The 18,614-nt window shown below is 46.5% G+C and overlaps 1 protein-coding gene across 1 annotated transcript in view; it reads right to left on the reverse strand.

Moving 5' to 3' along the window:
• Window positions 1–849: 849 nt before the first annotated feature.
• LOC119181632 (polycystin-1) overlaps window positions 850–18,614 on the reverse strand; it is a 29,416-nt gene continuing 11,651 nt past the window's right edge. Inside the window, exons 8-10 of the mRNA XM_075874691.1 lie at window positions 15,634–15,842; window positions 5,050–5,968; window positions 850–3,056 (exon numbers count right to left, since the gene is read on the reverse strand). Coding sequence (XP_075730806.1) covers window positions 888–3,056; window positions 5,050–5,968; window positions 15,634–15,842 — 3,297 coding nt within the window. The 3' untranslated portion in view covers window positions 850–887. The remainder of the gene's footprint in view (window positions 3,057–5,049; window positions 5,969–15,633; window positions 15,843–18,614) is intronic.

The raw sequence follows: 18,614 nt of genomic DNA on the forward strand, positions 1-18,614 counted from the left end.
TGTTCTATTCAAACGCAAAAGAAAGCGAAGGAGGAGGAACAGCACATGCGTGGTATATACCAACTTGTGGGGAAAACGGGGTGCCGCCTACACACTGGACTGTGTGAAAGCCATAGGTATTTAAAGAATACGCCGCACTCCCATTTGTCAGCCCACTGTGCACTCCGTGGTCGCAACCCAAAGTTTCGCCGCACGAACATCGTTTTGCACGTAGGAGAGAAAAAGCTGAAGCTTTCGCTACCTGCAAATGTGTCAACATGTGCGTTAGCACAAATTTCTATTGCATTTATCGATGGCGAGTTGAGTTATTTGGGTAAGACGTAATGATGTTACCAACCTGTGTAGTGTTTGTTTTGCACATGGGTTGTTAAGCACATAACGATAATTCATTATTCTCGTCTCGGTTATAGCAGAAATTGCGCGCACTTGTTCCGTTCTTCCTTATTCCACTCAGTTTTCTGCTTGGTTTCGATAAAGTACTCCGTTGTCAGCCGGCGTTCATGTACTTTTTTTTCTTGTTTTATGCCTCTCTTCTGCGCAGCTTCCAATTGAACCCAAACCGACAAGGCCAACTCACTTTATTGCACTCAAGACTTGGCCCACACTCAATTTTCCTTCCCACAACTGTGCAATAAAGTGGCGATTTAATCTGAAATACAAACATATTACACCAATTTTGAACACATTGCCAGAAGAGATGATCAGCTGTCGCTATCTGGCGTAGGTCTAGATAAGATCCGGAGATCCGGGCAGATACTCCGCTGTTATTGCCCCACGTAGAACTATTTAGCGTTCAACCCAGGTCTTTTTGGGTTCGTACATACGAAAAAAAATTGACGAGATCGAATGTTCCCAACAAATATTTATCCTAAGATCGATTGTCGCGTCTACTCAATAAACCGGACGGGTATGTTCTCCATCTCTACGGGTGCCTTAAGCACGCACGCCCTCACTGCCGAAAGGAAGAGGATCTTGAGTGGGCTCACCACAAATTCGCCTAAGATGACATTGATCAAGTTGCAACGAACCCACGAAAGACTTCGACGGTACCCGTAGGTAAGTCCATAAAGTACGACAAGAGCCGACGCGACCGTAGATGCAGACAGGCAAAGTATCCAGGCAAACGCCGAGACCCACGTGGGGAACAGCGGTTGCTGCGCGTTCTCGTTCAAACGTTCACGAGGTACTCGTCCCGTCTTGCTCGAGTCGACAGAACTGTCCGTGTCGCGCACCCAGTCTTCCACCACGTCATCGACGTACACCTTTGGAACGGCGGGCTTTCGGCGGTACGCGGGCGGTCGGGACTTCTCGAAGAGAAATACCACCAGGAATGCGAACGGCGTCACCAGGATCGTGGATTGCAAGGCAATGATCACTTCCCGCCTCGCCGGAATCTCCAGTAGCGTGTTCAGGAAGAACCAATTGAAAGATTCGTCTTCGTCGGCGTCCAGGCCGTAGAACATGAGGCTTACCATCATGCCCGTCGTGACGAGAAGGAGCGCGATCGAGGCACGCTGCCTGCGGGTCAAGTTGCTGGTCGGCAAGCGGCTGAATATGCTGAAGATGAGGTGCTCCTCGCGAAAGTAGCGGATTATTCTCGCGCTGAAGATTCGCCACGGGTTTCGAAGAAGCGATTCGTCAGCCGCTTGGAACGTGAACACGGAAACGCCCGTGCGTGGATCTGGCACCAACGGCTTGTCGACGATGAAAACGGTGCGCGACGTAGTCTGGAGGTCCCTTACGACAACCGTACTCAAGTTCCAGGAGCCTTCGTGACCCTTCAGCTCGACGGTCAGCACAATCGCTTCGATGTCTCCGAGGCTCGACGGATGGCTGAGAAAGAACCAGTCTCGGCCACCGGCCTGCAAAGCGAGCGGGTTCCGCGCGCCATCGCGAAGCACAACTTGCCGGGACTCTTCTTCGGATCCTTGCACGACAAGAAGTACCCGACTCGTCGTGCCGGATCCCTTGAGGAACCAGGTGTAGACGGATATCAGGTAGCCGAACTCGTCTTCCTGCTGGTTCTCTGCGAGGTACTCGATACCCGCAGCGCCTTCGTCTTTCGCGTCTTGCTTCCACGCCCAAGCCATGACCAGCAAGTAGACAACCCACACTGTGCAAACAATCACGCTCATTACAACGTTCGTAGACATGGTCAACAAGAGGTAACCCAGGTCGGTGAAGTCGATCGGGTGTGGGGTGATGAAAAGTCCACCCGCGAAGATGGAGTTGTGCTCACACGTACAGTGAACAAACTGGTCGTCGGAGTCCATGAGGACACGGCATCCTTCACTCGCATAAGCGTGTTCGGTATCGTTCCAGAAGAGGCAGCTGTAGATGGACGAGCGAAGCATGTACGTCACGCTGTTGTTGTCCTCGCCCCTTGCGCGATAGGGATCGAGAAGCCTGGTTTTTGAATAATTAGCGAGCGGCAGAACAGCCAGTCTGACCACCGTTGGTTTCTGAACGAATTCCATTCGGTTCTCGTTGGGCACGTTCGCGGTCAGATGAAACCGGTTTTGCTCGAGGAAGTCGAGCCTAGATGGCGATCGATCATGCGCAACCGCAGTTATTACTCTTCTCTCTTTCAAAGGCAAGACGTCTATCTTTAGGAAGACGCCCGCTTCGGTCACGTTAATCACGTGCATTGAAACGTTCGAGAACGATGTGTTATACCTTTCCGAGTCGAAGTGCAGCGGTGTTGGCCTCCTCAGGTAGCTCTCCGTGGGTGAGTTTACACTGATTTTTGCGGTGCCTTTCACCACCTGTATTCCCACAGCCTGTGTATTGGCCAGTTTCGCGGTTTCGTGGCATCTAAACGGATTGGAGGGAAACACTATAGCCGTCTGTGCGTCGGCGTTACTTTCGGTGCGAATCCTCGTGCCATCGGTCGTGCCGAGGAAGCCCTGGCGCTGCGCCTCGCGAATCCACACTTCGTAGTCATTAGCGTTAATACTGACGTCATTCTCATCCGTGTCCACTAGGCGTGCCACACCAGCGGCCACTCGAGACGTGCTGTGGACCAACTTCTCCGTCGTCGAGCAGTCGGAATCGATCTGCAAATTGAAACCACGTGCGTAGGTTGCTGTCAATTTCTTTAGTGCCCGTTTTCACGCTAGTTCGTTCGCGAGCATTATGACGGAAAAACCCGGTGCCAGGAAAAATTTCCAACATTTACCCCATGCACTAGCCGCAATAATTGCTTCAAACACTCATTTTTGCTCAGGGTCGTAAATAAAGCGAGTCAACTGTCAAACGAGCGATGTGGTATCACAGCCATCTCTAAATTTGTGTAATGTCTCATATAAGTTTTTCGATGTGTTAACAGTTGCACTTGCACGTAATGCGTTAAGATGTACACGAAGCGGGTAGTATATTACATCTACGTCATCTTTGTACCAATACACTAGTGGTTTTTTTTTCATTTTTATTGCTTTCGTTTGTCCTATCAGTTGTATCATAAATGTTTATATCCGTCGAGCGAGAGTCCGGTTACAGAATAGCAGCATTTTTAAATTAATAAATAAAGAAAATAGGTGATCCAGTGGCTGCTTGCTCCACACAGTACCGCCTATGCTTTGTAAAATGCCCGAGCAATGTGCTTTATCCTAAACCTTTTTTTCGTGCGCTCATGCGTATAATGGGCAGACTGTAAGGATAAAGCCGCTTCGAACACTTAAGATATGTCGCACCAGCAAGGTCAGGAGTCATTCTTCACGTTTCTGTAAAACGTGCGCGCCAACCAAGATGTCAAGTTGCATCGCGTAGCGGGAAGAACAATCGGTGGAAGAACCTCCTTTATTTGAGTTTCCCGTTCCACTCATATTAAACGTATGAGGGCTTCTTTTTCCACCAAGTCACTTGAAGAATTTTCAAGTCGCTTGTCATTTTTTTCTTTTTTTAGAGGAGGAGGCGGATGTTTTCATTTACAGCAAATATATTTCTCAACACACTCACCAACTGCACGTTTGTTATTTATTAATAGTGTCAGTTTCGTCGAGTCAGCGTGAGTGTCTCACGTTTGCTCGTCCATGGTCGCAGCATAGCACGATAAATCTTCCTCATCGAAGAAGGGCCTTGCCCTATTGTGCAGTACTGCTTTTTGTACGTATACAGTCACGTATACAGTAAGGGTGACGTTAGCTTTGAGTGCACAGATTCTAAACTTTGTAACCACACCTATAGCAGTGCCCAAAATATCAGTTGTCAGCTATCACGTTTGCCCACCACAGTGATCTAGTGATTAAGGTGCTCGCTCACTGACCACTGTATTCATCACTGGTCACTGTATTACATCTCGACCCGGGCAGTCGCATTTTCGATGGAGGTGAGAACGCTTGAGGCCCGTGTACTTGAGACTTCATCAGCCTGACTACACCCACTGCCGGCCCAAGGCCTCTTCCACAGTCCACCAATAAACCTGCTCCTGTGCATTCTGCTGCCACGCGATACCTGCCAACTTCTTAATCTCGTCTGCCCTACTAATTTTCTCTTTTCCCTCGGTGACGAATTGCAGGTGTAAAAAGTGTGTCTCTCGCGAACCGAAAGTTTGGGCTAACTTCCGGTTTGCAAGAGACAAAATGTACCAAGTTCATTCACAAGAAGTATACATTTCACCCAGCAGGCACTTCAATCTGTTCTTTGTAACGCATACACGAAGGACACAACTGAAAGTTAACCCCTCTTTCCAGAAATTCCAAATCTACCATTGTTTAAGTGGCGCTACTTGTGATGACCGTGATTTAGCGACACGTATAAACCTCCTCCTTTTGATTTACTTCTTTCTTTTCCGTTCATTCTCTGAATACATCTGCCCTTTTACTCATACAATATATTACAGCGGCCCCCTATAGCACCTACAATCGCTCTTTCGCCATCTTTTGTTCAGAGTGGAGGAGAGGCTACGAAGCCGGTCCAAGCTAGTGCTAATGAAATCACTTAATAGTCGTGAAGAAGACAAGTTCCCTGTTCAAAACGTCAGCTCGTGCACGCGACCAATGGTCAACAAATTTTCCATGGCCATTGTTGTGTGACACAAGAGTTACTCACGTGGAAATCACTGGGTACTTGTGCTGGCGTTTCCCGCGGCGTTGGGGCTTTGAGATCCAGCAACGTGGTCAGGCCTTGAATGAGATCTTCGCCGATGGTTGCGGTCAAGTCCGCGATCCTCCACTTGCTCTGGTCGGAAGTCAGCTCGACGAAGGTGCTCGCATAGCTGTCCATCAACTCGATCACCGCGTTAGTCGTGTTTTCTGTAGCAGAGCTCACATTGTCTGGCACGAGCTCCTGGATCACGCTGACCGCATTGAACAGCTCGCTCTCTGTACTTACGTTGCTGCTCTTCAGGTAGCCGACGTAATCTTCCAAGAAGGCGCGGTTCACATCGCTCCCGTTACGCTCGCACTCCTTGTAAAAGTTGGAATTGAGCAACAGGGAAGCACTCTTGATGTACGACAGGATGGCGTTCGAGCTGTTCTGCTGGCTTTTCCGCGAGTACTCTTCGACAGTCTCCGGGGTCACGTCGCTGCAGGAGCCAGTTTGTACGACGACCGGTATCGCGTCGTACACCGACTGGCCGACGTCGTCGTTGACGAACACAACCACCGAACAATTGGATACGTTGCTGGGTGGCAGGACACCCGTGAACGTGCCGTCGTCGATGCTGGACTTAATGTGCGTGCAAAAGAGCCACGGCTTTGGACGCTCCAGGCCCGCGAACGTGTCGGATGCGTGGCTGCAGAAGTAGAAGCCGTAACTGAGCGTCCCTCCCTCCGGATCTGCGAAGCCCACGCAGTCGACGTGAAAGACGGTCTTGACGGGGATGCCTTTACGTGGAGTCAGCTGACAACGGCCTTTGACGGGTGGGAAATTGCTCTGCTCTCTCAAGCCCTGCCTCTCGAAAAGTTCGGTCGTGACGTCATAGCGGATGTCTCCGAAGGGTCTCTTGTTCCAAGCACTTGCCGAAATCCTGCAGGCGCATTTTAACAACATGCACAGCTGTGAGACAGCTTCTCCACTCAGCGTGATCAGGATTTGGGGACATGATCACGTAGTGACATCTCTCGTCGGTCAGAGGGATGGGCAGTTGTAACTCAAAAATAAATCGGCAAAAAGTCTTATCTTATGAAAAAAGCTAGTTATCAAAAATGACTCGCAGTTTGCTACAGCAAAGTCTAATTTGAGCATTGTGTTGAAATAAGAATGTAGTAGGGCAGTACAAACCACGTGGCTTCCCAGATTGTTTTATGTTTTACAATTTATTTGTAAATAAATTTTATTTATAAATTTATTTATTCAACGTCGCCCTTTTATTTGTAATGGGCGACGTTGAAGTGCCCCGAGAAGACACCCGCTCGGTAGAGAGATACTTTGATTTTACTAAAATTTTGGAGTAGGTCTCTGCTTTATAAAGCCCAAAGTTTTTTTGTTTTTTTTTGTTTTTGATGACTAGCTCTTTCGAAGAGATATGCATTTTTCGCCCGTTTTCCATTCAGTTAAGGCAAGACGCCATCTACCGCCGAGAAATGGCATCACGATCAGATGCCCCCATTTTCTAAGCATACCGTCTTCTATACATGCACATTCAGTTAATATTATAAGGCTAGACATTAATATTGTGAAATTGTATCGTGATACGATAAAAAACTCTACCGCAAGACTTGAATCCCATGTGATAGTTTCCAATTGAATTCTAAGACCTCTCGATAAATTTGAATATATCAATATTTTTGTACAGGGCTGTAACTAGTACCCAACGTTTCGACTAGTGACCTAGTCTGATGTATCGTCAGCTTACATGTTAAAGTAGGACAACAATACTAAGTTTCCTGGCTATTGAAAAATGAAATTTGTAACGTTACAATCTGAGCATGCTCAGAGTAGTTCAAATATTTCCTCAACATCATTCAAGTGGAATGTAGGTATGGAAATAGTAGGAGTTACGCAAATAGTTATAATATTGCCACACGGCGGTGGCATTGATGAAAGCGTTAGTCGGCGTCCTCAAGAAGTAACGCCTTATTTCGGTTAACCGGTGCTCATAAAATAAGTCTGCGTACAATCAAACTGCACTGTTCACTATAGGAGCGAAAGAGCGTTGACCATCGCTAATCTGGTCATCGCAAAGCGCGTCGTCTTTGAAAAAATTGTCATCCAACCTTCCAGCGTGCTCGCGTAAGCTCTAGAATAAACTTTACTTTTCACGCCCTGCACGTAATCTTAGCGCATTGATATCAAATAGAATTATGTTGAAGTCAGCAAGGACCCGCTCCGCAATATAAACTTCTTTTAACACGAGAGTGTTTTTATGCCGGGATTCATTACGGCTTCGCTGACGTACTTCCGTCACGGAAGTGACGTTGAAAAAATATATACTAAGAGATTGCAAAGAAAGCATCAGAAGGCAAAAATCTCAGGTATGGAGTCGAACCAGTACCTTTTCGATTCTTAGCGCGTGGAGTTGACCACTACGCCGCAAAGATTAAGTTTTCTGGTGTGCTAAAGGCAAGCCATTTATATACACCACACACCATTTGGCAGCCCACAGAGCTTCAAAACTTTAGCACGTTTCCGTTATCAGTGGCAAGATGGCGCGACGGTTTCGCGTTCGACGTCCTCTTAATGTTGCCACCTCCATGGAGCGAGATTTCTCCCGCGCGCGCTTATCAGACTAGTAGTTTGGGAGAGGACGAAAGTCACTTCTCTTGCTACAAAGTATAGAATACTACCCACACTCATGGTCGTGCCCAGTGTTGCCAGTCGTGTTTAAATAAGCGGATTCATGCTTGTTTTTTTTTTTTGCATACCAAATGTGGAATATTCCATTCGTTTTTGGGCTTATTTGAGCCTAGCATATATAAATATTTCACGGATCGTTACGTTCTCCAATATTACGTTCGTCATTCTCTAATAGTGCGTTTGTCAATACTTTCAAGTATATGAGTGCTAAAATCAGACATGCGTTGTTGGAATGAACTATAGAGTGGTGCCCATTGACTAAAGAAAGCATTGTTTCAAATATGGGCAAATTAGCTAAAGTATGCGTGATGATTCAAGAAGAAAAGCCCCCAGATTTGCAAAAAATGCCACGCCAAAGCTTTCGCTCAACGTAAATCAGGTGTACCATCCTAAATACCCTTACCCGTGAGAGAATGCGAGGTCATAGCTTGGTGGGATGAACTAAAACCCAGCGGAGGGGGGAGCATTTGGACTATGATTGCGTGCGTTGCGAATGCACACCAAGTTTCGAAGACAGTTTTTGTTGTGTCTAAATCAAGTAAGAAGTTGCAAGGGGATGTGATTTAATCCTATTGTATTAACTAGAAATATGGCCATTGCGCAAGCATGCCTTCTTTGACTTTGCTCTAAAAAAAACCTTCAATGTTCAGACAGCTTTGTGTGAACGACACAGAGTGTCTCAATTTTCACTTGTAACTTTTAGTTTTCTCGGCCTGGTGGTTCCGCCAATTCTTTGGTAGCAAGGCTTTCTTTTACCATGACATGAAAGATAGCCGCAATGATTGTGTGTTTTCCAGTCTCTCACGATGGGGCGTAAAAGAGAGCGTGTTATTAGATTTGTTTATTTAAATGTTTGCGGTCACGTGTCATAATAAAGTTGGTAGTTTGTGACCGTCGTAATAGCCTCATCGTTCCCTGTTTTTGTTTTGTTTTTTTAGCGCAGCCATGAATCAAGTTACAACAGCACGTGACTTTAGCGCTGCGGTCGTTCGTCGATCATAGGGACGATTAGTAGTACACAAAATTGCACATTCTTCGTACTTGCCGAAATCAAACGTATTTGGGGCTTCGTTTATTGCTGCGTTTTGGTTTGGTTTAAAAAAAAAGAACAAATATCTGTGAACTTTATAACGTGATTTGAACTGGTGAGCCTAAAAGGTCAAGGGTGGTGAAGTGCCACTGCTAAAGAGTTGCCAATTGTCGGTTCGTGAGAAAGCAACTCCAAACCATGCGAAGCCAAGCGAAGCAGGAAGTGCGAAGAGTGCACAAATGTGTGTACTACCCATCATTCCAATGCCGACTGAAGCACCGCGTGTTGCAGCTCCCATAGGCACAAGCATGAGAGTTCCCTCCAGTGTAGCTATAGGAAACTGTACGCCGTCGATCGCTGTCCTGTCTGTACCGCGGCTGCCACATCTAAAACCCGCGAGTAGGCCCTGCGCATCGCCTTGCCGTAGCACGTGTAAAGCCCCTAGGAACAACTAAAGTAGCGACGTTTGTGTCACCATGCAGGCTCCTCCTTTTCCCTGTGCTTAGTTGCGCTGGGTACTACTACAGTGAACTAGAAGGTTTGTAGTGGCAAAAGCGCCCCCCTGCTCGTGAGTCTCAGGAAGCTGCCGGCCGCGGGCGGCGCTGGCGTAGTAATCGCGAGGTGCTGCTGCGGGGATTTGGGCATCTTTCGAACAGCTGCGCAAGCTTCTTTCCTTTCTTTCTCCGTTGCATCGCACTTTAAAAAAATGGGCAGCTACAATCGACTAACCTGGCGAACGGTTTTGCGTGCTGAGATTATGTACTGAACGCTTTGCGAGCCTGTGCTTCACTGTGAAGAGCAGCATCATGTGCAGCTCCCGTCGACTTCGCAGCGTAGCGTCGGACGGGCTTTTTTTTTTTGTAATAAGCCTCGTGTTTTTTCAGAGCACCTCAGCTTCAAATCACGGATATCTGATATGAATTCTTTGTCATTAACGTGCCACGAGCCACGACTGGTGACGCCCTTGACCAGAGTAGCAATTTAGCGGCTCGAACCACAATGTTTGTCTCGATTATCGGCCTTCTGGTGTATTATGGACTGCATTCCATTTCGAATGTGTGCCGTAAGCGGTACTCGTTTTTCAGTAGAGCAGGACTTCTTGCTGTTGGTTCACATGCGAACAACTTTTGCACGACTACACTAGTTTGTAGACCAAACAGATAGCCCTGTCAGCACCGCTTTCAGCACTTGGAGTCCCACAGTATTTTAGCCAGGATAATAGTTATTATAAAGAAGAGGCTGTGTGACAAAATGGCAAATGAAAGAAATATTTCGGCAACACTTGATACAACATTATTTAGGTTGTAACTACATGCCAAATGAACTAATCAAGTGAGATGTCAAACAAAAATAACCAGCTAGAAAGCAAAAACTGATCACAAGCACTGTACAATGCAAGAAACATGCAGTCTACTTTTCACATAATAAAAAAAGACAGGAATATACACATATACTTAAAATATTTCAAAGGAAATCTCAAAAACAATGGTGCGGCTATGAACAAATCAGGTGCAAAATTAAAACGGCTTGCCAGGTTGCACGAATTGCCATTACGACTGCAATAAATGAAACGGGCAGTATACTTTTCACTTATCACAGTACAGTAAACATACTAGGAACGATTTAACAATTACGGAGGTGCATATAGAACTTTCCAAAAATGTGACGGTGAAAGTTTAGTTGAAAGTTCTGTTAATGTGTTCTTGAACTTTCTGTTGAACTTTGCGAAAGTTCCCATCACCACTTGAATAGCACAATAGACAGCATCCTCCAAAGCTTGTTATCCTGGCTCACCAACACCAGAAGCCTCCTGTTCACACCCGTCAAAACCTTCAGCTCTAAAGGCAGCTCATATTGCACATGGCAGCGACCTCCCCTCTTGCACTGCTATTTAACTTTCTAGCCCTCCTCCAACCCTTCTGCTGCAGTGCTCCTTTCCCGGCTAGCACTCCAATGTTCTGTACAATTTTGTGGACCTTACAATGATGTTGAGTACCTCATGTATTCCATGAAACAGAGATCTAAGGCTTTCACATTAATAACATTTTAACATAAAGCTATACATTAAAAATTTATACAATGACAAACAACGATGTGACTATGAAAAAATAAAATGTCGAACAGAAATAGCTCACTAGATAACAAAAAAAACAATTGTCAGAAGTTTAATACATCAAACAAGCACTCTACCTTACACGTAGTGAAGTAAAAATACCAGAAATACATTAAGAGGGTCTTGATGACAAATGAAACTGTTAAATTGCAAAGAACTAGGCGTTTGTAACAGACAGACTCCAAATGAATTCTGCAAAAGCACAGAATTATTGCACAGTAAGTTATGACAACAGTACGCATAAAAATACAAGAATGGCACAGAGAAAATGAATAAACAAACACGGTTCCCCTGCAGACATATGAATGCTGAAATGGGGGCAAGAGCAGTCTATGTACAGCGGCTAAGTTTCAGGTATTTTGCCGTTTCCCGCTTCTGCATCCTGGCTCGGTTGAGTGATTTTACGAAAAAGTGCAGCCGAGTGGTAATGAAAAATGCCACCATCTTAGCAGTAAGCATTTCAGCGTGGTCAGTACATCCAACACGGTGCTGTGGTCGGGATTTGATTAGCCAAATTACATCCATGATGCTTTCGTGATGAAGCTCTTGTGCACTGAAGCAACCCGTGAAAAGGTTCTCCAGGTTTTTTAGGAACCTAAATAGGAAACCCGACGGGTACAGCAGGCCGCCCTTATCCTTTAGCTGTGTTAGCTGAGCAGCTTGAAGGTTTTTGATGTCGATTTTGTCTGCAAGCAGAACGTTTCTACAAGCATCACAGCTGGTTTTGGCCAAGAACTTCCGTGCTACATATCCAGCAACGTAAAAAATTAGCCGCTCATCACTTTTGGCAGACACACAAGCAACATGATCTGGTGCAGCTTTCTCAATGCTGTTCAATGCCAGTTCAGCACTGCAAAGATCCCCATCAGCAATCAGCTGGTCCAGCAGAAACTGTTTGGTACGGTCATCCCCACCGGCAGCATCAGCCCCAAGCAGTGCAGTTAAAATGCCTGGCTCTGCATTCCCGTGTGACACAGATTTGGCAAGGCTGTAAAAACTCAAGCAAGAAACTGTAATCAAAAACTGCTGGGGTGTGGGGTGAGTATTACAGCCTGACGACTGCCGTGCAATGCCAAAAAAGTTCTCAGCTGGGTCCTGGCTCAGCCTTGATGTCATGAAGAACTTGTACGCGAGTTGTTGGCTCAGGTAGTCCAGCAGCGACAGGACACTTGCAATGGTGACCCTCAATTCAACTGCGGTAGACTCGGACAAAAAGCGGCCCCGCTTTTCGGCTCGGCCTTCGTTTTTCGCTTGACGCAAGTTTTCTGCTACATAAACCTCCCATTCAACAAGGTAGGCTAGAAATGACAGCAGCTTATCCACGGCAGCTGAGTCCGGACGAAAAGCCTTGGCGGGGAATCGAGATGACATTATCTCGATAAGGTCTCTCATCATGCTGAAATGCATAGAGCACACAATAAGATTTTAAAACAGTTAGCCAAGAGGTTGGAAGGTTCATTTGCAGCGAAAGGTAAATGAAACAAAAAAGTGAATTATAAGTATGCTCCTAAGAGCTTGTATACATGTGGAGCAGTACTTGAGGCAATAAACTTACCCGAAAAAGGTCAAGACAGGCTGGATGCTCCCGCATTTGGCCTCAACATCATTTTTGTAGAGACGAAGGCCATTTAGAACCATGTCACTGAAGAGTTGGAAGGCGTAGATAACCCTCATTTTCTCAAAGTTGTTGGGCTGAGTGTGGCGGGTTGTGATACCGGGCATGGCTTGAAGAGTCACGTTCGAGCCATCAAGTGTCAAAGCCTCTTTTACAGGACGAAGCGATACCTGCATGGAAAAACAAAATGCTTCATAAGACACTGCAGTGCTGTGTTTTTATGTTTCCTGGGGATAAAAACATTCTTATATTGATAAAGGCATAAATTTTTGTACTTACTGGTCCTGATGGAGTGGTGAAGTCTGCTTGAAGTAGCCCATTCCTGATGCATTTGACAAGATGTGGAAAGTCAGAAATGAAATGAAGTGACCGCTTGTTGTCCACTGGATGTTGCACTTTGCATTTTGTGCTAGATGCAGTCGCGTAAATGCCCATCGTGGACCACATGTTTCGATTCCAGGTAGCACCGTCGGATGTTATGAAATCAACAAATAGCCCAGCCTTTTCCGCTAGAATCACTGCCTCCGGCATCACTTTCGAGAGCAAATTTCCTTTCATGTTGCCCTGCGTGGCAAAAGAAGCAAGTATTTGGGTTCACTCGCCAGTGAACGGCACAAACATTATGACCATCCCATGGTCAGCCACTTCATGCTTGTCACTGCTGGGGGTGAACTGGCCCACGTCCACAAAGCCTTGTATGTGCCCTGACGATGAGACTGACAGATTCTCGGGCAGTTTCATTTCGTCAACGATGAGCCCTCCGTGCCTTTTGAAGGCATCCATGGAAGACGCTTTCTGCTTGAGCATGCTCATCACTTTGGCATTAAAGCCGAATTCCGTCCTGTACGACCTGAGATACTTCTGAAGAGTAACCTTGCTCGGCAAAACAAGAACTTTCTGCCTCCGCATATCCTCGTAAAGCTTTGGCACTTTCATGCGCATGATGAGGCATTCCAAAATCCACTCCTTCGAGTACCTCATCCCTCTAACACTCTTCCTCTTTGCATCCTTGAACATGTGTAGAGCTGCCTCTTGCTGCTTTGGGGGGAGTTCTTTAATTCGGCTAAGGAAAGTCTCATCACTTAGCCTGGAGTTTTCTTCTTTCATTGCTCGTACTTGGCCTGCCAGGGTACACAAGCGTGAAGCAATTCGCTTTGTCTTCTGATTGGCCATTCGCAGCTTGTGAGACAAGTTATGCGTGACACGTTTTTTCTTCAACTTGGACTTCCGTGCCAGCAGTGACTTTCGCAAATAGCGACAATGAACACAGATGGTTCCTGAAAAACGTAAAACATAAAATAAGCCACTTCCTTACTTCGAACTATTTGCAAGACATGGAAACAAGGGCTAACAGATAATTGGAGGAAAAATAAACTCCAGAGCTATTACAAAGTGTGTAACAGCTAACAGGTCCTGACTAGTGTTATTTCCCTTTAATGCAGGTTGCTTTAGATACAAAGGATATGCTTAGGTTATGAAAAAAAGTAGCAGGCTATGTCAGCTAGAACAGAAAGTACATTGTTTCTTATTAAAAATATTAACACACACCTTTGACTGTCACCATTCCAAGACAGTTCTTGCTGAACACGCCGTCACTCGCGGGGGTGAGGGTGCGCTTCATCTTCTCGGTCAGGTTCTGAGCCAGGCCGTCATAAGCGTCTTTGCTCATAGCGCTTGAACAAAGCAATGCAGTGTCAAATTCTTGAAATATGTTCGTTGCTTCAAGAAGGGAGGTGATTTTGCCGACTTCTTTTCTCTCGCACCGAGATAACAGCTTGCCACAACATCACTGTTGCTATCTAAGCTGAAACAGATCACTTTCTCGTGGGAGACACTGAAAGGCTGTTTTGTTGTGCGTGTAGTGGCATACACAAGGAGATCAAGGTCTGAAGTGGTCAGTTTCGTCCACAGCCTTGGAACACTTAAGCAGGTGGCAAGGTCTCTTAAGTCACCTGATTTGAGCGGGTTCGCTTGCATGTTTTCGGCAAGGCTCGTGTTCGGTTCGGAATTCTCTCCGCCGAGCAAGCTCGCTTCGTGCTCATCGCGACGAGAGAGACGAACTTTCTTCGCCGATCCAGACGTAGAAACTAAGCAGCGCTTTCGCTCGGGCCTTGGTTTTTTCACAGATGTGGAAAGGTATGCGGGCAGGTCAGGTAAAAACGTTGGCACTGCATTTGCAGTAAGACCAGGCTTTCCTCGAGCGATTCGTACCTCCTTGCCACCGATGATGTGGACATAATCACGAACGACAAAATGGTCTGCAAAGTGTTTTTCACAAACCGCGGATGTGTCCGTTAGAGGTTTGTCTTTCCTCTTGAGGTTCCGCTCCCAAACCTATCGTCGGTCTTCGTCCTTTGGTGCCGAAAAGAGCGAAATCTTCCGCCCGTTTTCAACGCGATGGCCGGGGTAGCCTGACCGGCAACCCGGGGCGAAACAGTGCGTATCCGTCTTCTTTTTCTTGCTCATGGTGGTACCGAGAACGTTTTCTTCCAGCACAGAAAAAGATACAAGAATAATCGAAAGCCACAGCAGCAAAGCGCCCTGACAGCAGTCAACTCGCCGGTCGAGCCTGCCTGGCTGGCCTCGCGAATCTGACTGCAGCGCTACGCGCGGCGGACAGCTTTTTTCGTCACAGCGCCTCCTATAGACGCCCGCTTCACTCTTGCCACTACAAAACCTTCTAGTTTACTGTAGTACTACCGTGGAAGCGCCGTCTTGTCTGTACTCTGTCGCTTGTTTTCTTTAGTTTCCACGACGACACCGGTCAGAAGGAGAGGCCGCAACGGCATACCCTCCACCGTGGGCTGGAAGAGGGTATGCCTGTGTCCATAGTTTCTTGCTCAACGCTCTAGGGGCGCTGCTGCAGCTGCTGAGACAGGAGCCAGAAACGAAGAGGCCTGGTTCGTGCTGCTTCCTGTTTTCTTTTTTTTAAGCACGTGTTGCTATTACGGCTGCCTGGTGGTGGACGTGGCCCCCAAAAAGTGTAAGTGTATTATGGCTAACGCAATGCAGTCTTTGAGTGGCCTCGCTTTCCCATCACGATATGTTAACATTGTTTGCTCGAATTTATCAATATGACAAGCATGACTTGGTTTGTTTGAGAATACCGGCTAAAACGAATGGCAGCCTGCACGGTACCTGTACAGCCCCGACCTGACGATGTTTCCGGCTGGCAGCAAGAGCACGGCTCCCCGCTGCTCGGTGAGCCAGCCACCGGGACCGCTTATCGTCCACGTGACCAGCGGATAACGGGTGTCCCACACCTTGGTGCGCTGCGGCCGTGCCTCTATCACCAAATCCTCGCTGCTCAAGACGCCGAACTCGCAGCAAGGACACGATAGCACCATCTGCGCGCATCACATCGGAGGCAGGCTAAGCTTTTCTCGCATAATACAGCAAAATACCGCATGAACGAACGTCAGTTAAGCCTACTCCTACGTGGCTGACATATCAACGCTCGGACAAGAAGAGTGTTGGTCTGTACGCTGTGCGTATACTGCCCTCCATCATGGTCGATGCTTTACGCAGCAGCGTAAATGCAACTTGTAAATAGTCACGTCTCATGTCTCGGGTCATTTTACGTAGCAATACTATTTAGTGCACTTCGGGAGGAAAAAGAGAGCGCGAAAGAGCCACCATACAGGGGCATGAAGCATACAGAAATATACTATATAAAGGGTGGCCACTGGTGCTTTTTCGCGGCCCAGCGAGAGAGGGTCTGACCAACTGCTAGATGGCGTGCCCATGCTCGTTTTACTCCTTTCTTAAGGAATGCAATAGACTAGACTCCTCAGGAGGACAACAAATACCCCAGTTTGACGTCCATTTTTTGTAAAGAAGAAGTTTTATTAATTTGTGCAATTTTCCATATTCGCTCTGCATCGTGTTCCGCTTAGGACATTTAATGTTTTACAACAGAAAACAGCAACGTATTACTAGAAAGAGTTGTCTTTTTGCATTTGATTTGCACAAAGAGGCACAATATAGTTTAGATGCACTGTACGTGTATTCCCTTTGTGGACGCATGGGCGTGTAGGCCTAATGGTAAAGACCCTCGCCTTCGATGCATGAGGGTATGAGTTCAAATCACAGCACCGGAAAGAAAAAAATGGTTATTTTGTTTATGCTGAAAATATTACCGGGTCTGACCAACAACTCGTGGTGCTGAAAGCAACGCAGTAGCTGGGCCGCTGGGCCCTACGGGAGTGTCCGCTCTTTATGTAGGTTTCTCTATGCATCAAGGAGATATGATAATGCACTACCAGAAACTGAAGTTTCTATCAAAAGCGTAAAGCTATACACGCACGCATCCCAAATAAAAAGATTATTACTCAGGCATCCGCCAAACACGTATGCTTATCAAAAAATTACGGCATATTCACGGGGTGAATGATGATGAATGGGCGAAGATCCGGAGGGATTCATCGGTAAACTGTGAATCTTCCGTGTAATTCGCCCAGTCGATCATCATGTAAAGACGTGAGAAACGCTGTGTGTGTATATACACAAATCAACTTTTATTTGTTCTTAGACGATGGATGGCTTGCGATGTCCCTTCATTATGACGGCTTTATGGTCTGTGCCTTGCGCTCTCTCCGCTGTGCAGCCTTATCCATCCGGCGACTCCGAGCGCGCGCCAACAGGGAACGGATTTTATTACAACGCTCCCCCTAGCGTACGTCGCCGCACTAAATCGAACGATTGCCTTCAACCAATGACACGCGCCATATGTGACATCATTCCTATTTTATAAGATCTCGCGTCTTTCATCAACTATAAGTACCGCTTTCTAGTTTATAACATCTTGCATCGTTTCATCATCAGCTACAAGTACCACCATCTAGTAAACTCTACAAGAACTAAACGAGAGGTGGCTACATACAGGAGACGGTACCGCCATCTAGTGAACACTGCAAGAACTAAACTAGAGGTGGCTACATACAGGCTACAGGGGACGCACAGCCCACGCCCTAAGGAGCTTCGCCCCTAAAAGCACGAGGCGCGTGATGTTCGCGAGAACCTTATCGTATGGTTAAAATGAGGGCGCCTTACAGTGCCTCGCAGCGATAAGGCGCAAAAGGCAACGATCGCAGTTATGCCTTACATTTTTATTTTATTTATTTATTTAAAAATACTGCCAATCCCTTGTCGGGATTTTCGCAGAAAGGACATCGGGAAAACACACAATAAAAGCACACAATAAAAACATCCGTAAGTTATACATCGTTTAGGATACGCGTTACAGTGATGCTACCAAGTTCTCACAATATCTAACAAGCAAATTCAAACAAATTTCAAAACAAATGCATGCACGAGACTTCGCATCATTGTGAAAAAAACCGGCAGATCCCACGCACTGAGAGAATCAAGTGAGGAGCAGCGTACATGTAAGTCCTGGCACACATCTTATGCGTGTCAACATTTTCATGTTATACCGTCTGCCATACAGGCTCCTCATACTGCATGCGTCACGCAGTACCACTTTCTGTGAACATATCAATCTAGCGAGTGGCCGTGGGCTCATCGCGAACATGGCGTGCAGACCAAACCAAGAATGACTCGAGATCCATCATTTTCATACTACCGCTTTTTGCGTGTATTCCCCGTACAGTCCGTCACGTCACTCGACACCAATATTGGTGTATATCGAGCGAGAAAAACGACATCGAGCTCACCGTAAGTGTGGTATCTGAATCATGATCTTCATACCGTGCGGGGCATCATGTTTTCATTGCCACCTGTCTCGTGTGTTTGTCATGCAGTCGCATCGCACCACTACAACTTTTGTCTGTATCAAGCGAATGAGGTGGCCACCAGCTCGCCATGAACGTACCATCACTTAACGCCCAAAACACGCTCACCGATTTGTCCGGAGTGGAATACAGTAACAGTGATGAGTGAAAGAGCAACACGAGAGATAAAAATAGATAATCAAGGAAAGAGGGAAAGAATTAGGGAGAAAGAAAAAAGAGAAAGATGAAGCAAGGAATGGAGAGAGAGAGAATTGTAGATAACTCAAGAAAGAAAATTAGAAGCAGGAACAAAAAAATAGAAATAAGCAAAGACATAAAAAATAGACTGGAAAGATATGGCAAAAGAGAAAAAGAAAATAACCCCCG

This window comes from Rhipicephalus microplus, chromosome 10, assembly GCF_043290135.1.
Source record: "Rhipicephalus microplus isolate Deutch F79 chromosome 10, USDA_Rmic, whole genome shotgun sequence".
Lineage (NCBI taxonomy): Eukaryota > Metazoa > Arthropoda > Arachnida > Ixodida > Ixodidae > Rhipicephalus > Rhipicephalus microplus.